The sequence below is a fragment of the Ruditapes philippinarum genome, unplaced genomic scaffold (genome assembly GCF_026571515.1).
Source record: "Ruditapes philippinarum isolate M1 unplaced genomic scaffold, ASM2657151v2 ctg5631_1_1_1_1, whole genome shotgun sequence".
Lineage (NCBI taxonomy): Eukaryota > Metazoa > Mollusca > Bivalvia > Venerida > Veneridae > Ruditapes > Ruditapes philippinarum.
The window spans coordinates 19,451-44,771 of NW_026863950.1; the positions used below are offsets into that span (position 1 = coordinate 19,451).

The 25,321-nt window shown below is 32.6% G+C and overlaps 1 protein-coding gene across 1 annotated transcript in view; it reads right to left on the reverse strand.

Moving 5' to 3' along the window:
• Positions 1-25,321, reverse strand: part of LOC132723911 (protein furry homolog-like) — a 33,757-nt gene that overhangs the window by 4,559 nt on the left and 3,877 nt on the right. Inside the window, exons 2-3 of the mRNA XM_060708720.1 lie at positions 1,659-1,769; positions 511-1,135 (exon numbers count right to left, since the gene is read on the reverse strand). Coding sequence (XP_060564703.1) covers positions 511-1,135; positions 1,659-1,688 — 655 coding nt within the window. The 5' untranslated portion in view covers positions 1,689-1,769. The remainder of the gene's footprint in view (positions 1-510; positions 1,136-1,658; positions 1,770-25,321) is intronic.

Consider the following 25,321-nt stretch of genomic DNA (forward strand, 5'->3'; position numbering starts at 1 on the left):
ATCGATCTTTGATGGCTAAGTTAGTTAAAAAACAATTTTACAGAGTTGTTATTCCAAAAACTCTATTTGTGTATAAATATTTTCATTGGTTTCATCAAAAAGCAATTTGTATATGTCAGTATGTAAAGTTCGTATATATTCTTTCTTGTCTGTAAGAACAGTATTCATAGAGGTATGTTTTATCCGTATTATTAGAATTTGTGATAGATAAAATAATAAATTCGAAAAGATTTTATATCAGATTTATTGAACGAGACTCGCGTTATATTTTTTTTTTATTTAACGCGTTTAATAAATTAAAATATGGAAATCAATCCAAATTCATTTAAAATGTTTTCAGAATCGATATTAAAATAAAAGAGACATAAATGAAATATTTTCTCATGCTATCTACAAAATTATTACAAAATGATAAATAAACAGAAACTGTGTCTTATTAAGGTTGTAATAGTTAACAATATATCTTAAGGAGACATATGCAATGGTAATATTTTTACATTAATTTCTTACCATCATCTTCGACTTCAGACAAATCCTCAGTGTTTAAATCTGGGACCGAATTTGAAGGTAATTGGTATTCTGAAGCGATTTCAATATGCTTGTTGACATCTTCAGTACTTTTCAAGTTTTCATATATTTCTTTTCCTATCTGAAAGTCTTTTGATTCATCAAAGAACTTTATTAGACTTTTGCATTTACATTCAGCGTCTGTACCTTTACAAAGTTCAGTCAACGAGTACTTGAGTTCCTCCCATTTAAGTACAAAAGTTTCAAAGTCAAAAGAAGCACATTTCGAATAGTTTTTCAGATCAAGTTGTTGGACATATATGCGTTTAACACAATCGATCTTTGTTGGCTCAGTAAGTAAAAAAACAATATCACAGAGATTTGTTATTCCCAAAGATTCTATTTTTGTATCAATGTTTTCATTGGTATCATCAAAAAGCACTTTGTATATGTCAGTATAAAACGTTCGAATATGTTCTTTCTTGTTTGTAAGAACTATATTCAGAGAGGGTCCTCTTTTTTCAACAACATCTCTAATGAAGGCTTTAATTGCTAATGGCACGGCTTTACTGAATAGTAACATGTGCCTGAAATACAACTCTTGCCCTCTTGCTATTTCATCTGTTTTCTAAAACAAAAACAAAAAATCAAAACAGAATTCTTGTCTTGTTTTAAGTATGTTTTATTTAATTGACATAATTTTTGCTTAAAACAAGTATGTAGATTTCCTGTTGGTTGATTTTAATTAACTATATAAATTGCCAATTGTGGAAAGTGATATTGATATTTTGTGGATTTCTCTCAGTCCATGGTGCATTGATGTGTGTAGAAGCGTTATAAACATTTATGCATATTAAATATTAAAGCTTAAGAGTTTTTTTCTTGTTCATTGAAGAGTAAGTTTAATCCACAAAATTTACCTGGCAAGTATTAATGCGAAATTTTAAAACTAAAAGAAAAAATGCACACTTTAATGTATATTCTCTATAAATTTTGACCTGTCGACATCTATAGAAAACTCTTAAAAAGGATGATTGCTGTCTACAACTACGCCTTCTTTGTCCTCTATTTCTGGATAAATATATTTGAATATAACACTATTTAGAAAGGAATTACTGAGACCTAAAATATTTTAGGATTGTCAGACTTACATAAGAAATTGCATTAATTCTATTCTCCATTTCATCCGACACTCCACTAACACCACTCAAGGTTTACCAGCCACTTCATCATCATTGGTTAACATTGTACATACCGAGTTGCTGAAATAATTATTACAAAGACTAATTGTTTAAAGCAAATAAGACGAGCATTCTATTTTTTAATTTACTTTGTTTATTGCAAAATGTTGTTTGTTACAATCTGTAACTGAAGCATGAAAACATAACACTACAACATTATAATTGAATAACAGAAATAATGAACATGGAATCAAACATATCTAATTTTATTTTACATTCAATGAAGCAGTAGTCAAGTAATGATGCTCTTGCATGCTTGTTATTGCCAAGTGACCAACTTATGTTAAATTTTGCACGAGAGTGCCATTTGAAAAAAATATCATCTGCGCGAAACAGCATTTTAAACCGGCCCTATTTCACGAAAGTAAGTTAAAACTACATTATATCAATTAACTTTAACTGACGACAATCATTATGCTGTTATAAAGCTTTATAGAATAACCTAAAGAACATGTTGAAGGTTTAATTGATTTCGTATAGTTATGTCTCGACAGTACATATCTGTTTATGGTTTGTTTGTTTTTTTTTAAGTCAGGAAATGATTCTTAGAATCTTAGAACCTCCATCGGGCGGGTTCAACGCTCGACAGTTTTACTTTTTCTAAAAGCAAACAAATAAACGGTTTAAACACATCTTAAAGAAAAAATATTTCCTTTTTTTTTACTTTCAATAGGTCTAGACTGTCTAATTACACAACAATTGTCCAAGTATGAATCCTTTGCATAAATAAATTACAAAAGCTAAGCAAATATAATCAAGGTCAAGGTCACTTAAATGTCAAGGTCATATGTAAATTTTTCCACATATTTAGCAAGCACCAAAATGGCCCCGTCTTAGATATTGATAAAAACCTTAAGGAGAGGCAATTTGGTAGGAAGTTTTATATTCGAATAACCAACTACCTACTAGCTGGTAGTTGGTTTCTCGTAATCCCCCTCTACCTACCATCAGGTAGTTGGTAACTCGATTTTTGTATGTTTTCCGTTAAAAAACAGTAAGTATTTTTCCGGAATAAATATAATATATATACGATAGTGTGTTTTTCAACATTGAAACACCTTGTCTAACTATGTCCACCAACAGAATCAGTTGGCTATAGTACAACTGTAGTATATAAATAACACATGGGTTTGTGGGTAACAGTAAAAATATAATCCCAAGGAATATACTGTTACCCGAGGCGTTGGCTTATAAATCGATTAACTTCATATTTAGAACTTACATCTTTTAGGTCAGGACCTTCATGTTGATTATGACTTATGTATGACCTTGACACTGAGTGTAAAATTTTAGAATTTTCACTGATTGTTGCCATAATGTGCTGTAACTTGGTTATTTGTCAATGAATTATATTTATACTTGGATAAAACAAACGTTTAGACAAGACCTTGACCGTCAATGTTAAATTTATGTATTTCGGTTAAGTTGTTTTAATTTTGTTATTTATGTACGGATTTGATATATTTGACAAAACAACACTTATGACTCAACAAACATGTTGAAAAATTTCGATATGACCTTTAAATGACCTCGACCGTCAAATAATTGAAGTCTACTTTTAAAAAAGTAAACAAAAAAGTCAAGCGTTGCCCCGATCGGCGGTGGCTCATGTTTATCTTATAACTTGAATATACATTTGACATAAAAATATTTAACATTCAAAAGACATAGTTCAATGTAAATTAACATACACATTTATCTTGTGATCATTTTTATCAGTGATAAACATTAAAGGCACATCATGCCTCAGACATCAATAATTAATTCATTTTTTTAAATTTAATGTCAGATATGTGTTTGATAGTATTTTGATATTAAATTCAGAGCATCTTAGAAGAAAGTAGAAAATTTCGCAGTAATGTGTAGTAAAGTGATTTTTTTAAAACTGTTATATGATACCAAAAACAAAATGATTTGAATAATAAATATATAGCATTTCAAGGGCTTAATATAGGTCTTTAAACAATTGGTCGATTGTAGACGTTTATAATGACAAATAACTTGATGACTTTATCACAATCAAAGCGAAACAATTTACTTCCTAGTTAAATTAATTTAGATAACACGGTAGAGAATCACATGATTTTTACGATAACGTGTACTGACAATATGGCGGCCTAAACACCTCGCTTTACATGTGTTTTCCAGATATTTCTTATTATATCTCTTATACACCGTGTATATCCAGTAACGCCTGATTGTGAAAATAAAGCACTATTCGTGCAATAAGTAACAGAGAGATCATTTTCGCACTCAGGTAGCTCAAATTGTACTAAGTTACAATATGCAATCAAAATGTTGAATGTCATGATCTAAATATCATTTATTTCTTAATAAGTTACGAAGAAAACACATGGACTATAGGTCGCAAATAACTTGATTATAGTCGCCGATAAAAGGCGTTAAACCTGTGTAATAATTCTGTACCATATAAGAAAAAAATCACATTTTCCAGCGTTACCGCGAAGCACTATTCACGTACATTGGCGTTACCTCTTAAAAACGACTTGAATCACATTTCATCAGCTTATTTCAATTTTCTATATCACTAGAATTTTAGTAAATATCACTTGCCTACCTAAAATCGAAATTATACTGAGTGTATAATATGCATTGTTGTACTTATAACAGTCGACAAAAAGCCAACTTAACTATAAAACAAAAGAAAACAAAATCTCTTTGTGCTTAATTATTATTTTGTGTGACAATGGTAAGAAACAGTTCAAATAAGCAAAAAAGATAATGAATACTTGAAAATGGTAGTCAAGTCATCATTTTCACGAATGATCTTGAAAAGTAAACAATTTCATGGAAATAATCTTGATGATAGATAAAGAATTATTTTCTCGCAGCCGTATGCAGCTGTTTTTTTTTTTAATTCGGTTAAATAAAAAATATATTGGCCAGTTTTCTTACCTCGTTGGAAATCCTGTCAGGTATCCGCCATTTATTGCAATATTTTATGTGCAGGCAATATCTTTGCAAGTAATAGCTAAGATATTCCCGAGAAAAATACTGTTTCCCGAGGCGTTATATGAGGATGACAGCATTTTTAGGAGGGATGATATTTTTTACTGTTACTCATAAAACCTATGTGTTATGTATTTTATAATCCCGATAAAATACTGTAATGATCTGAAATGTCGGATGTACGATACACTAGATCAAATAAGATAAATCTTTCCATTCCTCATTGTAATGGCACTATTTTCTATAGTTGTATTAAAGATTGGAATATTATTGCTAGATAATCTGAAATGTATATCAAATCCAACTTTATATGAACCTTCTGTTAAAAACCATGTCGCTTCTATTTGGACTGCACAACATCAAAGTGATTTTCTCCATTACTGATGGGCATTACAGTTTCACATACTATTTCCTATTTAGACTATATAAATCAAGTAACACCTGGACGGGCTAATTTCGATCTGAGGATGCTTAAAACAAGAATGAATTAACCAATAATTAAAAACTTACAATCAATGATAAGCATCCGTTTGAGGTTAAATTTCAGACACACACTTGATTGTGTGACGGAAAAGTATTTTATGAATAACTTGATTTCCTCCCCTTTCTATAAGATCGCTACTTGCATAAGAAAAATATAACAATCTATTTATAAATTTAATATGAGATAAAGAGTAGGTATTTTAGTCACTTTTACTATCAAATCTGTATAATTTTAGGGTATCCTTCGATGTGTTTATATTTCCAAGTGTTTAGTTATTACTCACAATAGTTTGTACAAAGAATAGTTCAGGTAAAAGACGCTTATAAGATTTTGTTAGAATCAGTATCAAAAAACGTTTTACTTTTATTAGCCAATCAAAATTATTGCTTTTATTCAATGCGGAGATGGTGCACTCATAAGTATAAATAGAACGTTCGCAGTGTAAAAGATTCAGCTTCTCTCTTCCCCTCGGTACGTGTACGTCGTTGAGAAGACACAGGGCATCGGCAGATGATTGAAGGACCAATGCTACGTTTAAGGCGGCAAGTTCGCATGTTTTCTACAGCTCGGGGTAACGTTTAAGGCGGCACGACTTAGCTTGCATGAAGTTAGCTGCCGGTGTCCTGACTAAAGCCGAGGGGAATGGCCCTACAAAGTAGGCCTTTGGTCGACGAGGATGGTATGCTAGGGTGCGTGAGCCCCTAGCACGATTAGACGGCTTAAATGTCAGGCCTTTTGCTGGCACAAACAGCCCTTTTCAGGGCTAACCTTTCATATTGTCACGGGTAACTGTACGTTTAGGTTCTCATTGACCGCCGTACAGTGACCTACTTTCGGCTCAAAATTAATTTTTTTGAATAATATTCCGTGGAAATTGCATGGAGGTAAATTATCACCACTTTTGTGCTTCAAAATTAATTCTTTAAGGGAATGACTGGTGACATGTCCGGGGTCCGTACTAGACAGCGAAAGCTGCATTTTTGTGCCCTTACGGGCGGATGGACCCTCATTAAACATAGACTATAGATAGATAAAAGATTCAGTTTGGTTTCATCCGTAAGGCAGATCAGAGCAGTATTATATTTACTGGTACACATAAATCTCAAATATCTGGGGCTAAAAATCTCTTGCTGTTTCTCATGGACAAACCTTTCAATTGAAGAAAGTTTGAGAAATGGGTATTTAAGAGAGTCTGAATATGTCTGTGCAAGAAGGGAATGACGTATTAAATACATACTAGTGTACAGGAATCTCAGATATCTGGCACTAAGGACGTATTACTATTTCTGTCAAATCTCTGAGTAAATGTTTATTTTTGGGAAATAGATATTTGAAATATGTTTGGCTATGTCCTTGTAAGAGTTGGATTGTAAATTAAATGATAGTAACATTTTCTTGTACACAGCAATCTCGGATATCTGGTTGTGAAGTGTTCTATTGTTTCAGTAAGACCTCTGGGGCCAACGGTTGATCAGAAAGATTTGGTTGATGTTAAAGCTTATAGTTACTAGTACACCACAGAAATTTCGGATATCTGGTACTAAGGATGTTAAATATTTATAAGGCAAATGATTAATAAGGAAATATTTTGTTTGAATATTTGAAGTACTGTTTTTGGAAAGAAACATAGGATAAGAGATTGTTGAAATGTAAATGTAGCGGATGAAGGATAGGTTTGATATTTGTTTGACAAACAATTGTTACTTGGAATATATATCTTGGAATATATATTTTCGAATGATATTAGAAATAGATTAAAACTGTTATCTCATGCATTGAATGATGTTTGTTTTAGTTATTTTCCAATCTTAAGGATAGGTATCCCGAGAAATATTATATATTAACATTTAAGAATATTGTGATTTTATTTTGTAGCACTAGATTAACTAGAAATGTGTCCAAAGGACACGGGTTCCCCCACACGTCACTGTTCTGTCAATCTTATGACTTTATGTCAAATATATTTAGGACTACATGTGCCACAAGTTGAAAGCTAAAAATCTATTACTAAGTAAAGGGCAATAACTTTACAAATACTGAATAAATCAACAAGCAAACCTCAAGGTGCATAAGTACACATGCTGACCAACATTCTTGTAAACTTTCAGGCCTACAAGTCAAATACTTTTTGAGCTATGCATGAACAAGTTGAAAATTGCAAATTTATACTACTGTAAGTCAAGGGCAATAACACTAACAAAACAGAAAAAATACACATGCAAAGTCCCAGGTGCATAACTTCACAGTGATGTTGATCACTATTCCTGTAAAGTTGGTTGATTCTAACTCAAGCACTCAAGGAACAAATAACACAACATAATGAAACGGTGTTCACTAAGTCAAGGGAAATAACTCTACAAATACTGGATAAATCCACAAGCAAAACCAAAGGTGCACAGTTACACATGCTGATCAACATTCCTGTAAAGTTTCATGACTCTAGGTCAAATCCGTTTTGAGTTACATACGACACAAGTTGAAAATTGCAAAAGTTTACTAAATCAAAGGCAATAACTCTAAAAATACTATATAAATACACATGAAAATACCAAGGTGCACAACTACACATGCAGATCGACATTTCTGTAAAGTTTCATGACTCTAGGTCAAATCCGTTTTGAGTTACATGCGACACAAGTTGAAAATTGCAATTTTTTAATAAGTCAAGGGCAATAAAACTAAAAATACTATATGAATCCACAGGAAAATACCCAGGTGCACAACTACACATGCTTCTTAAACTTCCTGTAAAGTTTCATGACTCTAGGTCAAATACTTTTTGAGTTACATGCGACACAAGATAAAAATTGCAAAGTTTTACTAAGTCAAGGGCAATAACTCTAAAATACTAAATCCACACGAAAATACCCAGGTGCACAACTACACATGCTTCTCAAATTTCCTGTAAAGTTTCATGACTCTAGGTCAAATACTTTTTGAGTTACGTAGGACACAAGATAAAAATTGCAAATTTTTACTAAGTCAAGGGCAATAACTCTTAAAGTACTGAATAAATCCACACGAAAATTCCACGGTGCACAACTACACATGCTGATTAACATTCCTGTAAAGTTTCATGACTCTAGGTCAAATACTTTTTGAGTTACGTGCGACACAAAAGAGAACGGACGGACGGACAAGGGTAAATCTAAATGCCCGCCACTAAAGTGGGGGCACACTAATCCACCGATCGGTACACTTGTAGGCGTGAGGTCGCGGGTTTATTTTCTGGTGCATTTGCATCTTTCTGATATGTTGATATATGATATACAAACAAAATTCTAAGACAGTTTTTGGTGTGTTTCATGTATATGTAGATATGAAAAGATCACATTTAAAGTATATGATTGATCCGCGCATGCGTCGATGCACGTGTCATGGGGTCGATATTCTTTTTTCATTATTCGTTAATTATATCGTTTTTATGTATCATTATGTCCTCGTATATATCTTGTGTATTTGTCTGTAATCTATGTGTTATAATCTTCTACAGTCCGATATACAATCCGTTATCCCATATCATTCTTATATTATTCAATTTCATCATCTTTTCATCAAAACAATTACTTACTTATAATTATTTCATTTCGACATAACTAGCATGCCGGGTCCCAGTTTTCAAAACTTCCCGGAAAAACTATCTATCTCATGCATGCGCACTTTGATATAAATATATTTTTAAGGTGTGTACCAGAAATTGTTTGTCTCGTTATTTATTAAATTTTCAAGCCTTTGGTTTTATGTCCTTTACAGGTAATTGTTGTTAATCATTATGTTTCATTATCAAGCATATTTCCATTGTTCGTTTATGTATTTCGGAGCTATATTAATGCACTTTGATATAAATATATTTCAAAGGTTTGCGCCAGAAATTGTTTCTCATTATTTATTAAATTATCAAGGCGTTTGTCTTGTGTCATTTACAGGCATAAACAGCCATTCCTTGCATATGGAGAAGAACCACGCGACACAAGCTTGGCGCCAAATGTCACATGGTGAGAAAAATGTGCAGCTTGACCGGGACTCGAAACCTGGACTCTCGGAATACGGTTCCGCGGCTCTACCGACTGAGCTATCCGGCCGTTTACACAACCTCTCCCCTAATAATTGAACAGTTATGAACCGTGACACACGTTATACGACTTGCTGGAATGGAATGAATTTCACTTAGACAAAAATAAACGACAAAAATGTAAATTTACACCTAAAAACACCTTTTTCAATAACTGTATAGAAAATGACATGAAAATAAACCAGGCAATCATCATAATCATAACGTTACTTACTTAAGTATGCAAATATATATCCAGTAATAATATACATTTAATAATTTATCTACTATTTCAACATTAAGTAAAGTGCCCATCTAGATAGTGAGATACCTTCTTTGAAAACTTTTTACATATGAAGATAATAAGCTAGATAGAAATAGAAAGTCGAATCCTGGCTATACTACAATGCATTGAAAAAGGAAAAGATTTAAACAAATACACTATTCTTCATTAATACAATAAATAATTAGATTTGTTACCGGCAAAGAATCGACATGGAAGAGAAAACTACTTATAAATTGGAAGAAAAATAGATCTATAAAGTAAGTCTTTTATGTTATATGTAGCATAACATAATGACAAATACATTATTACCGATAAGTTTGCTTACCAAGAATTCCTTGACGATTGAAATAGCCCTAAAATGCAAATCCCGTGTACATAACTGCTAAATTGTCATAAATCACTTGGAACATGTACAACTTGAGTAGTCACAACAACGTAAGTGAAAGTATAAGCTAAACTGAAGTTTAACCGGAAGTGAAAGTGTTAAGTGTAGTCCTTGTCAGGGGCGGATACAGTTAATGGTTTCCTGGGGGGGACTCTTACATATGGGTGGAAGATAATGCAACAGGCAAAAATTGTGCATGTTTGAAAATTGGGCCAATATTTTGTTCATGTGACAAAAAATTGTGTTTGATGTGTTTTATATCTCATCTTATGAGTGGCGATGTACTTTGCTTATGTATGTGTATACTTATATTTCCGTAAAATATTTAGATGATATGTAATTAAGAAAAATATATGTTATTGGGGTGGGCTTGGGAGGGGTGTCCCCTCCAATAGACTCAGAAAAGTTTGAAATATGAGGTTTAAAATGATGTTTTTTCCTTTCTAGTGCACTTTCTAGTGCTGTTTATGGTACCTTTTGGATGGTTTTACAGGTTAGTGTTTGCAGGGTATTTCAAATAGAAATCCCCTGGTGTTTAGTATTAAGCATTTACAAAATAACAGCACACTAACCAATGTATGCGCAACTGTTGATAAAAATAATTTCAAACACTTGATCAATTTACTCATCTGAAAACTATTATTCAATAAGAGTTTTTCCATCACTGAATCCATTTTATATACTAAAGAGGTCAGTACAATTTAAATTTTATTTTAAAAAATATAACTGCAATAAAAAAGTTATCTAAAGCAAATGACCAATCATTTCATTTTTATAAAAATCGTAGTAAAACTAGTTAATAAAACGCGATTCATTTAATATAATCTTTATAAAACTCGCCATCTTTTTAATTCACAAATACATTGTAGTAATTTTCAATTTCTTAATCCTAGGGCTTTTGAAAAAAAAATTGAAAAACAAAGATAGTAAAATATGGTGTATAATGTAACACATCTATTTGCCACTACCTGTGACTATTAATTTCATTAGACCTTTGGAAAGTAATAAAATAATCAATTATGCAGTTTAAACATTGAAGTCATTCAAGCATGTTGATAGATAAAGATCTCTGTCAACCCCCCAGGCAGGAGATTAACAACTGGACGACAGCAATAAATGTTTTGATAAGGGAGTACACTACAGCCAGTTAAGTTTGAAACTGACAAAAAAAATTCCAACCCAGCTGGTAAACGTATCTTTTGGCCGAGCTGGGGGGGGGGGGGGGGGGGGGCTGCAGCCCTGAAGCCTGAATCCGCAACTGCTTGTGAAAAACAATAGCAAGGGGAAGGACGTTTGCACCGTAGTATTACTATAGAATTTTCACGGTCCTACTAAACACTGCTAAGGACTGCTAAGGACTGCTAAGGACCGCTAAGGACTGCTAAGGAGCCACAAAGGACTACTAGGGAGGCACAAAGGACATTAAAATACCTTCTAGGGCATTCGTATAATACATGGTAGTATGTTTAGTGAAAAAAAAAATATAATTTTAAGAAAAAATATTATTTTGGTGAAAATTTTATGAGTTGCCGGACTGCTAAGGACTGCTCAGATACACAAAAGACTGCTAGGAAGGCACAAAGGACCTTAAAATACGACCTAGGGCATTCTTGTAATACAAGGTAGGATGTTTAGTGACAAAAAATGTATTATTTTAAGAAAAAATATCATTTTAGTGATAAAATTTATGTTTTTGAAGAGTTGCCGGACCGCTAAGGACTGCTCAGGTGCACTAACAACTGCCAGGGAGGCACAAAGGACCTTAAAATCCCTCCTAGAACATTTTTATAATATATGGTAGTAAGGTAATAGACAAAAATGTATTATTGTAAGAAAAAATATAATTTTAGTGATAGAAATTATGTTTTCGATGAGTTGCAGGACCGCTAAGGTGCACAAAGGACTGCTAAGGAGGCACAAAGGACCTTAAAATATTTCCTAGGGAGGCACAAAGGACCTTAAAATACCTGTGAGGGCATTCTTATAATACATGGTAGTATGTTTAGTGACAAAAAATGTATAATTTTAAGAAAAAATATAATTTTGGTGATATAATTTATGCTTTCGATGAGTTGCCCGACCGCTAAGGACTGCTCAGATACACAAAAGACTGCTAGGGAGGCACAAAGGACCTTAAAATACCGCCTAGAACATTCTTATAATATATGGTAGTAAGTTAATGGACAAAAATGTATTATTGTAAGAAAAAATATAATTTTAGTGATAGAATTTATGTTTTCGATGAGTTGCAGGACCACTCAGGACTGCTAGGGAGGTACAAAGAATCTTAAAATACCTCCTAGGGGCACAAAGGACTGCTAGGGAGGCACAAAGGACATTGATATACCTCCTAGGGCATTCTTATAATATATGGTGGGATGTTTAGTGAGAAAAAATGTATAATTTTAAGAAAAAATAAAATTTTGCTGATAGAATTTATGTTTTTCGATGAGTTGACAGACCGCTAAGGACTGCTCAGGTACACAAAAGACTATTAGCAAGGCACAAAGGACCTTAAAATCACTCCTAGAACATTCTTATAATATATGGTAGTATGTTTAGTGACAAAAAATGTATTATTTTAAGAAAAAATATAATTTTTGTGATAAAATTTATGTTTTCGATGAGTTGCTGGACGGCTAAGGACTGCTCAGGTGCACAAAGGACTGCTAGGGAGGCACAAAGGACCTTAAATTACTTCCTAGGGCATTATTATAATATATTGTAGTAAGTTAATAGATAAAAAATGTATAATGTTAAGAAAAAATATAATTTTCGTGATAGAATTTATGTTTTCGATGAGTTGCCAGACCGCTAAGGACTGCTAGGAAGGCACAAATGACCTTAAAATACATCCTAGGGTCACAAAGGACTACTAGCGAGGCACAAAGGACCTTAAAATCACTCCTAGAACATTCTTATAATATATGGTAGTATGTTTAGTGACAAAAAATGTATTATTTTAAGAAAAAATATAATTTTCGTGATAGAATTTATGTTTTCGATGAGTTGCTGGACCGCTAAGGACTGCTCAGGTGCCCAAAGGACTGCTTGGGAGCCACAAAGGACCTTAAATTACTTCCAAGGGTATTATTATAATATATTGTAGTAAGTTAATAGATAAAAAATGTATAATTTTAAGAAAAAATATAATTTTCCTGATAGAATTTATGTCTTTGATGAGTTGCAGGACCGCTAAGGAATGTTATGTAACAGTTGTCTCTAACATCCGTCCCTATCATCAGTCACGACAAAACCAACATAGTGCGTTTGTGACCAGCATGGATCCAGACCAGTCTGCGTATCCGCGCAGTCTGATCAGGATCCATGCTGTTCGCTATCAATTCTCTACTTGTAATAGGGTTTGTAAGCAAACAGCATGGATCCTGATCAGACTGTGCGGATGCGCAGGCTGGTCTGGATCCATGCTGGTCGCAAAGCCATTATGTTGGTTTTGTCATGACCTGGCTCATATGGTGCTTCCTAAATCTCACAAAGGGAGTTTTATGCTAAATCTCCAAAGCGACTGATATTATTTTTTTCTACAAAAATTATTTACATGAAATAGATTATATGTTACTCTAACCTTCAGCGGACTAACAATTTATCAACATAATATAAAGCTAAAATGAATTTCCGACAAATATGAATATATATATGAGCTGCGTCATGACAAAACTAACATAATGGGTTTACGACCAGCATGGATCCAGACCAGCCTGCGCATCCGCGCAGTCTGATCAGGATCCATGCTGTTTGCTATCAATTTCTCTACTTGTAGTGGGGTTGGTAAGCGAACAGCATAGATCCTGATCAGACTGCGTGGATGCGCAGGCTGGTCTGGATCCATGCTGGTCGCAAACCCATTATGTTGGTCATGACGCGGCTCATATATATTTTTTGTTTTTTTGTGTTTTCAAAATAAGGTACTGAAGTGGACAGATGTAACAGAAATGAGCAAATGATTCTTTTTTAATTTTACAATAACACTAAACTTATCTTGTTCTTATGTTGTGTGATATGGAAGTAGTTAGCTTTGCAACTGTACATAGAAATATTTCACACTAAAATCAAATAGAATAATCTTAACAAAATAATCTCACATAAAACTATTGAAATAGGATATATAGAATGTTGAAGTGACATTGTGGTTAAAATTAGTCAATTGTTAAAACATAGATTCTTTAAGATCGTTCTTTTTACTTCATTAATAAACAAATCATCTATCCCAGCCCCTCATAAAACAGTTGGATACAGACCAATTTCAGCCCCTCATAAAACAATGGGATATGGATCCTAACTATATATAATATACAGATGGGGCTGGCACATTATTGGAAGTTAACAAGCTGTATATTGGGAGCTGTGTATTGTATATTGGGATGTGTGATATATTACAAACCAGTGGGGGTGCCAATATAGGGTGATATACTTCAAAACAGTGGGAGGGACTTTCTGTTAGAGAATGCCTGTTATTAAGTAAGCTGCAGTAGATCAATTAAGTCTAATTAAGGATCTATTGAACATTATTTTTTTATTGGCCAAATATATAGTCAATGAAAAAGACAACCCAAAAAACAAATATATTTCACCACCCTGAATAAAGTATTTGTCTCCATATTCCAGCACATTGTCATATCACTTAACCAATTTAATTATTATAAGAAATAGAAGAAGATCATAAGAAAAATGATTTTAATATATGGATATGACCTCAGTAATTTAAAAGTGATAATAATCAAAATTTGTTTGTAAACAAAGTCCTAAAAAAATATTTTGAATCTGTAAATTTTAATGAATTATCAGCTGTCCATTTATACTGAAACATTAACATAGAGAACTATCAATACTGAGAAATAATGAACTTATAACACTGAATCATAATAACAGATAATAATGTTACTGACATTTCACATAAATAAACATAAAATTTCATCAATTGGTAGTAATTAATTACAACAATTTAAAAGCAGATCTGTAATTTTTTAAATGAAAATTTTATTTGTTGGTATTTGTAATTAGAAATTCAAGCTTATGAAAACTTATAATTTACTTCAGTCTGTATAATATCTATTAAAAGAAAAATCTGATTATATCACTATATATTATTTTGTAAATATATATAGAAAGTTACTGTCTGTATGATAATTTTCTTTAACACAAAGGAAATACATTATCTGAAAAGAAAGAATCTTCCTTTCATTATCAATGTTCTTATTTAATTCAGAACAGTTCATTCAAATGTCTATGCAACTTTTCATTTTGAAATATAAAAAGAAAGAAACTCCTTGATCAAGGAGCTAAATTCTATATATTTTTCCTGAAATTTGTTCTATTTGTTTACATTAATTGTACATTATGTACTATTTTACTATTTAAAGCATATAAAGCTATTATCATAGTATTAAAACAAAAACCCCAGGAACTATGAGATTTGAACATCTAGTGTAACATACCCCCCCCCCCCCCAAAATGTAACAAACGCCTCCCTGCGGCATGTAATTTCTGGGTTTTCTAACTAAAAATAATTAGAAAATCATAGAATTTTTGATTTTTTTTTTAGGAAATGTGTTTGCATATTCGATTTAAGAATGATTTGGTATATGTATCTTGTTTTTTTCTTTTCTTCCTATGTTGAAAATTCTGGTTGCTATGGCAACAAATAGCCTGAAATTCAAGTTTTCTGATTTAAATTTTCAGCTTTTTCACTATAAGTTCTTTATTTCTTAAGGTGTTTACTTCAAACTTTAAATATAAGTTTCTGGCCATCAACCACATCATATGTGACAAGGTTTACAACTCTAGCACAAAAATTATCCGTATTACCTCCTTGAACTTAAAATTTTTATGAAAAAAAAAAATGTTGTCTTTTTTAAGTAACTTCTTTCTTTCCTAATGCATCTACTTCAAACTTCATATATATGTTTCTTATTATCACTCAACATTTTTGAGAAGGTTAAATACTCTAGCAAGATTATTTTCAGAATTATCTCCTCCTTGAACTTAGATTTTTTTCAAGAAATTGGTATTTTTCACTCCAACTTCTTCATTCCTTACAGGATTTACTTTAAAATTCCACATCATAATAAAATGACAAGGTTGTATAAACATAATTTTCTTACTAGGCAGGGAAACTAAACACATTACTGTGATATTGACAAACTTAGAACTCAAAAGATTTAGGTTCATTCATGTCATTCATCCACTGGTAAAATTGAATGGCCAATGGCCCATCAGAATGTTGCTGGGGTTCTAACCGGTAGGGGACTTATGGATTGCTTGCAATACTATGATAATTGCTTGTTAACTTTATTATTTGACATAGATGGTCCATTTACTGTGCAGAAGAGACAATTTGTTCAGCCAATATACACATTTTCAACATACATGTATATGAAAAAATGTGATTCATAATGAGATGTGTTTGTATATATATTCTTTTATATGTGCTTGTACATTTATATGTAAACTTGAATTTGTTTTGTCAGGATCTGTGTTCATGTATATAGATGTTTTGATATGTGTTTAAATCTGGCTTTATTATTGATATGTGCTTTTATATAAATATGTATACTTGCATTTTTGTCAGGGTATGTCTTTGTATATAGATGTTATGATGTGTGTTAGAGACCGGCTTCATAAGTGATATATGCTTAAACATAAATGTGTGTACTTGCATTTATTTTGTCATAATATATGTTTATATATACATGTAGATGTTTTGGTATGTGTTTAAAATCATAAAGCATAATTCTATCACCAAAATTATATTTTTTCTTAAAATTATACATTTTTTGTCATTAAACATACTACCATGTATTATGAGAATGACCTAACAGGTATTTTAAGGTCCTTTGTGCCTCCCTAGGAAATATTTTAAGGTCTTTTGTGCCTCCCTAGCAGTCCTTTGCGCACCTGAGCAGTCCTTAGCAGTCCTGCAACTCATCCAAAGCATAAATTCTATCACTAAAATTATATTTTTTCTTACAATAATACATTTTTGTCTATTAACTTACTACCATATATTATAAGAATGTTCTAGGAGGGATTTTAAGGTCCTTTGTGCCTCCTTAGCAGTTGTAAGTGCACCTGAGCAGTCCTTAGCGGTCCTGCAACTCATCGAAAGCATAAATTCTATCACCATAATTATACTTTTCTTAAAATTATACATTTTTTGCCACTAAACATACTACCATGTATTATAGGAATGCCCTAACAGGTATTTTAAGGCCCTTTGTGCATCCCTAGGAAATATTTTAAGTTCTTTTGTGCCTCCCTAGCAGTCCTTTGCGCACCTGAGCAGTCCTTAGCAGTCCTGCAACTCATCGAAACTTTCAAAGCATAATTTCTATCACAAAAATTATATTTTTTCTTACAATAGTACATTTTTGTCTATTAACTTACTACCATATATTATGAGAATGTTCTAGGAGGGATTTTAAGGTCCTTTGTGCCTCCCTAGCAGTTGTAAGTGCACCTGAGCAGTCCTTAGCGGTCCGGCAACTCATCAAAAGCATAAATTCTATCACCAAAATTATACCTTTTCTTAAAATTATACATTTTTTGCCACTAAACATACTACCATGTATTATAGGAATGCCCTAACAGGTATTTTAAGGCCCTTTGTGCCTCAGTAGCAAATATTTTAAGGTCCTTTGTGCCTCCCTAGCAGTCCTTTGTGCACCTTAGCGGTCCTGCACGTCATCTAAAGCATAAATTCTATCACCAAAATTATATTTTTTCTTAAAATTATACATTTTTTGCCACTAAACATACTACCATGTATTTTAGGAATGCCCTAACAGGTACTTTAAGGCCCTTTGTGCCTCCCTAGGAAATATTTTAAGGTCTTTTGTGCCTCCCTAGCAGTCCTTTGTGCACCTTAGCGGTCCTGCAACTCATCGAAAACATAAATTCTATCACAAAAATTATATTTTTTCTTACAATAATACATTTTTGTCTATTAACTTACTACCATATATTATGAGAATGTTCTAGGAGGGATTTTAAGGTCCTTTGTGCCTCCCTAGCAGTTGTTAGTGCGCCTGAGCAGTCCTTAGCGGTCCTGCAACTCTTCGAAAGCATAAATTCTATCACCAAAATTATATTTTTTCTTAAAATTATACATTTTTTGTCACTAAACATACTACCATGTATTATAGGAATGCCCTAACAGGTATTTTAAGGCCCTTTTTGCCTCCCTAGGAAATATTTTAAGTTCTTTTGTGCCTCCCTAGCAGTCCTTTGCGCACCTGAACAGTCCTTAGTGGTCCTGCAACTCATCAAAAGCATAAATTCTATCACCAAAGTTATATTTTTTCTTAAAATTATACATTTTTTGTCACTAAATATACTACCATGTATTATAGGAATACCCTAACAGGTATTTTAAGGTCCTTTGTGCCTCCCTAGGAAATATTTTAAGGTCTTTTGTGCCTCCCTAGCGGTCCTTTGCGCACCTGAGCAGTCCTTAGCGGTCCTGCACGTCATCGAAAGCATAAATTCTATCACAAAAATTATATTTTTTCTTACAATAATACATTTTTGTCTATCAACTTACTACCATATATTTATAATTATAAGAATGTTCTAGGAGGGATTTTAAGGTCCTTTGTGCCTCCCTAGAAGTTGTTAGTGCACCTGAGCAGTCCTTAGCGGTCCTGCACATCATCAAAAGCATAAATTCTATCACAAAAATTATATTTTTTCTTACAATAATACATTTTTGTCGATTAACTTACTACCATATATTTATAATTATAAGAATGTTCTAGGAGGGTTTTTAAGGTCCTTTGTGCCTCCCTAGCAGTCCTTTGTGCACCTGAGCAGTCCTTAGCGGTCCTGCAACTCATCGAAAACATAAATTTTTTCACTAAAATTATATTTTTTCTTACAATAATACATTTTTTTCTATTAACTTACTACCATATATTATAAGAATGTTCTAGGAGGGATTTTAAGGCCCTTTGTGCCTCCCTAGCAGTTGTTAGTGCACCTGAGCAGTCCTTAGCGGTCCGGCAACTCTTCAAAAACATAAATTTTACCACTAAAATGATATTTTTTCTTTAAATAATACATTTTTTGTCACTAAACATACTACCTTGTATTATAAGAATGCCCTAGGAGATATTTTAAGATCCTTTGTGCCTCCCTAGCAGTTCTTTGTATATCTGAGCAGTCCTTAGCGGTCCGGCAACTCATAAAATTTGCACCAAAATAATATTTTTTCTTAAAAATATATTTTTTTTTTCACTAAACATACTACCATGTATTATAAGAATGCCCTAGAAGGTATTTTAAGGTCCTTTGTGCCTCCCTAGTAGTCCTTTGTGGCTCCTTAGCAGTCCTTAGCGGTCCTTAGCAGTCCTTAGCAGTGTTTAGTAGGACCCGAATTTTCAAGATGGAGGATTATTTGTTTGGAAGACAAGTAGGTGAATTTTATTCCGGTCCATACTACAAGTAGTTTAGTTTCTAAAATATGTTTTGTGCTTTGCTTGTAAGGAATTTGATCCGGTATCTAGTCATATATTTCTTCAGACCCTGTACCGCATATTTATCTCTATATTGCCTCATATATATGCAGATTTGACACTTTGAAAATTTGAATCGAGAGACCAACTCATTCTTCTCTCATTCCGACATTATTTATTCGAATCCAATGTTTTGGGCTTTTGGGCTTCAGTGGAGTCCCTTTAAGCTAAAATAAACTGTGTAGTGAAAAAAAAAAACAATAAAAGCCATGAAATATGTAAAGCAAGATTGCATACATGTACTAGTATTAGGCAGTGTAAATTGAAAATTAAGGAAAACCCAATGTAAAGTCTTCAAAATCTTTTCTAGCTAGACATATATATTACTTTACATTTCATTATGTTCACTATAAGGTTTACTTGAAATTTAAGGGTTTTTTCATTTTTAAAGATTAAAAACGTATTTTAATTTCTGCTGTTAGATTTTTTGTTAAGTTTAAATGATTTACAACTATTATTAGGACGACTTTTGACAGTGTTCGGTTTAAAAGATTAAATCTGTATTCTCATGAAAATGATAGAAGAGTAATTGTGACCCATTCAATTTGAGTGACAGGTTAAAGTGGATTGGTCTATAATTTGAGTGACGTGTTAAAGTGGACTGGTCTATAATTTGAGTGACAAGTTAAAGTGGACTGGTCTATAATTTGAGTGACAGGTTAAATATGATTGGTCTATAATTTAAGTGACATGTTGATTGGTCTACAATTTGGACATAAAAAGAATAGAAATGTATTATTTGGATGTATTTATAAAAAAATCTTCTTGAGAGGTGTATATCGGCTATTTAACACCGGTTTGGAGTTTTGATGCGTAGGAATTTACCACGAAGGCCGTAGGTTACTATGTTGGGCCAAGAGTTACTATGTCGTGGCCACGAGATAGCTAAGTCGTGGCCACGAGAAACACTATGCTCGTTAAGTAAAGTATATTTTATTTAAATCATGCTAAACAAATATTAAAGATATTGTTTTGCTACGTAGATTTTAAAAGTTTTTATATATTTAGTATAATACTCAAAATTTACTTTATGCCATGGTTATTCATGACGCCATGTAGATATTTTTTCTGTCATGTTTCCACTGAAATAGGAAATTCTATGTCAACCTCAGAAGTCAAACAGTGTGATATAACTTTTATCTAACTGTTATTTTAATATTTCAAAAACAAAACAATGAATATGTAAAAACATAAAAATTTATATAGGCCTATCTTTAGTATCTTTCGACGCATAGGACAACTCATCCGAGGACTTAAGTCCATATTCGTCGACGGTCACATTGACAAATACAGGAACAGTTATTTTCATGTATGAAAAGAAATTCAAGAAATTTCCAACTTGTAATCGTATAAATTCACTTCTTTTCTTAATAGTTCATACTGCTTTTTTATACTACTTTTTTCAATCCGGGTAAAACATGTGCACACTCCTTCGAAAATAATAATTTCTGATAAAATTTAACTTCTGACATCAATTTATTGGGATCATCTCTATCCCTAAGTATCTGTTTTTCAACATTTATTTCCTAAAATACTCTCAGTTCGCGTATGATGCACTTAAATATATATGGGACGAAATTAATTCAAAATCAATACTCAAAACAAAGTGTTATTCAGTATTTTTTATTGAGGACACCTCAAGGTAGCCCCCTCCTAATCTCACATATTCTCAACTTTCAGTTCAGTCGACGCTTACTTTATAACCTGAATACCACTTTACTGAAAAGTGAGGACTGTCTTGACCTTAGGCAATTATATGGGATTTACTCAATGAGTGTGAGTGTTAGTATCGATTCTGAATACGGGCCATAGTAAAAAATAATGTCTGATGGGCCTTGGAAGGTGACTTTCTAATATGATCCTAAAGACAAGTTCAAAGTGAATATCTTCAGTATTTTAAAGGAATAAGAATGGATGGATTGATGTCTGTCTAATATAAATATTCATCATTTAAAAAGAGGAACCATGACAGTTTCCCTATTGACATCAACCCTATAAGAGAGAAATTCGTGTTTAAAGACACTATCTTATACTTGAGAAATAAGTTCATGGGCGCCGCCATTTTAGCGTTCTGTCATTCTCGCGAGACAGACGAGACCGAGATTGTGACGTGTTATACCCACTTCCGGTATAGGTTTACACGCTGGTACAACTGAAATATATCTTGATGAAGAACTTATTAATTTAATTGCGTACATTATATATTATTTATGAAAACATCATATGGAACTGAATTGCTTTAATTAATTAATTGAAGACGCCGCGACATTAATTATCATTTGCCCGATACTCAAGCTTGCTGATGATCCCACCACATGATTTAAGCAATGACTGCTTAATTTTCAAAGATAAACCATAAATTTACTTTGGGTACTATGAGAAACTTCTTCAAAATGACGATATATCCTTTTATTTTGTACTTAATTTTCGCTAGACAAGCTGTCCAAATAGGGTACATCGCCGGTCATGTATCTTTTTTTCAGGTAAAATATCAACTAAATCCAATATGCTGAGGACGCGATTTTCCGCCATTGACGCTTAAAATGAGAAAGGCGCAGGAAAATCGGCAGCCAGACTTATATCGTATGAAAACAAAACTGTCCGTAAAGTTATTTAGGCACCCAGTCAAAACTGGTACCAACAGCAACAGGAACTGTTGCCCATTCCCCTATAATTACGCATATTCTCGGGTTTATCCAGTTCCCCAAAGCTTTTTTCCACGTTATCTACTTACCAAATTCCTTTCCCCGACAGATACGCATTTCTTCTACCGTAAATTTAATCCAATAAAACAAAAAATCATAAATCTACTTAATATTTAAAATGATTATTGGGAACTGAAAAAAAAATGTGTTGCTATTTTATGACGTGCTGTAATTTACTACAGTACAATTTGACAGGTGTGGAACCGAATTCCCCCTAAGGTCATTCAGTTCACTGATGAAGCGTAAAAAAATAGATGTCTATTTCGTCATTAGAATATTTGACAAGGGCGATTAACCAATTAGGGCAACATTGTGCATGATCAAAAGGTCTGTCGGCACAGAGGCATACAAGGAGCAATAAAAATCGTCAGTACACAGTGTGACAGGAGCATTTGGTGCAAATTAGGAACAATTTAAATGGACAATGCGCAGTATTAGACATAAGTAGTAAGTACCAGCAATTGTGTGAATAAATTATGCAAATTAGATTTTTGAGCAGCCAATAAAAATGATTTGCCTGCAGTTAACATTAGGCTACGATTACGATGCGCAGCATCATACGTTGCGGACATGTTAACAATTTACTTTTCAAAACAGTTGCTTATATTTTTGAAATGTGTACATCAATTATAACATATGTTCACACCTTTTAATTTGAAGGTCAGAATCAAACTGCAAAAAATTAATTATATGTACTATTAAGAACACGTTTTAGTAGGGTTTTTATAATGGAAGTGGCTAGCGTACGGGCCCGTACGGCTAGCCAAAAGTTTTAGCCGTACGTGAGTCACGTACGACTAGCAAGAACACGCTGTATTGGCTAGCCGTACGGCACTTTTCAAAATTTTATGGAAGTCGAAAGTGCATATGTTATTTTATGACTTTAAGCGAGGATTTTAACCAAAAAACAGCATTAATTGTCTTTGGATGTTAACTTTTTAGAGATTAATCGCCTTGATCGCTATATATATATCGATCTTTGTCATCGCAAGATGTCGCGAAAAAATAGCCTTTGCTTGCATTTACACCAATTGAAATAGTTTACAAATTTTTGATAATAATCCTTTTTTGTTTCATTAAGTTTAATTTTCGACACCTTTAATATGAAAAAAACAAAACAAAAAAAACAACAAACACTGAAAATGATTGTTGTTAGGCTCTTGATAATTGCGACAATTACCGACGGTACTGTAACAAGGAAAGTTTGCATGTTCCGTGAAAGGCATTCTAAAATTCTATTGTCAGTCCCTGGATAGGTTTTAATTAAGTCTAATTAATTGATTGACTGTGCCTTTATGTTCGATATTTATCTACTGTTTTGAAAATTATATAATTATTTTTGCATTTCACCGTTTTTTTTCCATTCAATGTTCTTTTTATTTATTTATTATTTAACAGAACAGAACAGAAAGTTTATTTTGACGTATACAAAGTACATAGTCAATTACATTAATACATTCATTCATACATACATATATTTATTCCACTCCAATCATTTTTTATTCGATCCATGTGCTTAAAATTAACAAAAATGATTTAATAATTCATACAAATTAAACAACAAATGATAAGCATGAAAATCAACAATTTTATAACGTTCGACTTCCATATAATTTTGAAAATTGCCGTACGGCTAGACAATACAGTGCGTCCTGGCTAGTCGTTCGTGACTCACGTACGGCTAGAACTTTTGGCTAGCCGTACGTTTCTTTCTTTTTTTTTTATTTTTAATTGTTTCGTATTTTGAACCATAAAAAATCTCCTCTACACCTCCTGTGAAAATTAAATTGTCTGATCAATACTTTAATATATTAATATTTCCTTACGATTCAACAAGATTTATCATGAATCTAAAAGATGTGGGGAAATGACATCACGCGCACCTGTTTTTATACGGCCAATACACAAACATGGCCGCGCTTACCGATTTGTAGAAATCGGTGATTTAGCGATTTAAATTTTGTTATCATTCGTTTAATATTATTATTTGGCGGCAGAAAATTTGCAGACTTATTATTTATAGTATTCTTTTTCTGAAATCAAGTTTTTATTTTAACCTTGTCTTTCCCTTTAAAAGATTAATGTTCTATGTAAAAGTACGTTGTTAAGTTTACAAATTCATAATATATATAGTGTTTTCTGATTGTTTAATTATCTCGTACGCACGACTTTGTTATCTCGTGTCCACGACTTAGTAACTCATAGCCACGACATAGTATCTCGTGGCCAAGACTTCGGAGGGAACTGTTAGTATATAAATAATACATGGATTTGTGATGGAAAATAATTACACCTGAGGCGTTGGCCAAGGGTAACAGTATTTTTACAAGGGATGATACTTTTACTGTCACTCACAATTCCATGTATTATTTGTTTTATTACACCGAACAATAACTGTGATGATTTTTATGATGATTTTATTTTATTTTCTTTAGAAAATACACCCTCTGACCATAAACTGTTAAAAATACTGTTACAGTACAAATTTCTTAGGCACTTAACAGTAAAAGTGAGGGGTAATAATAGGGGTTATTGCACCTGCGCACTGATTCCGTAGGACTTGTTATTCGGTTTTTAAATTAAACCGTTTATGTTGTTTTTCAAAAAAGTATAAATAAGTGCAAGTAGTTGTTGTAGAAAGTAACCGGATGTAAATCAAAACAGTATGTGAAGCAAGTGAATTTACTTCCTTCATGTGTTTATTGTTGCTTATCGTTACTTGTTTCTACATATGAAACAATTAACAAGAACAATTATAATACGAAGGTTGATAACAGTTAACCAGATTTTTATACCACGGAAGACGGAAGGGTATAGAGTATATTATGGAAGCCTTGGAGGGTCACTTTTGAGTTTCGACTTATAGATTTGTATATAACAATGTACATATATACAGAAAAAAAGACATCCCCTGTTTTTAAGCGCATAAATAGTGTTATTTAAACAAATCAAATGTTCAAATGATCTACGGCATATATTCGGACGAACAATTATATATCCGATAAAACACATTTAACGTGTTGCAGAAGATGCGCAGACCTGTAGATTCATGTATATATATATGGAACATTTCAGTGTAATTTTATAGACTTTCATGTCAATAACAAAAAGATGTACTTAATAGCATTTTATTCAGTTTTCTTTATTGTTGATAAGCCTAGA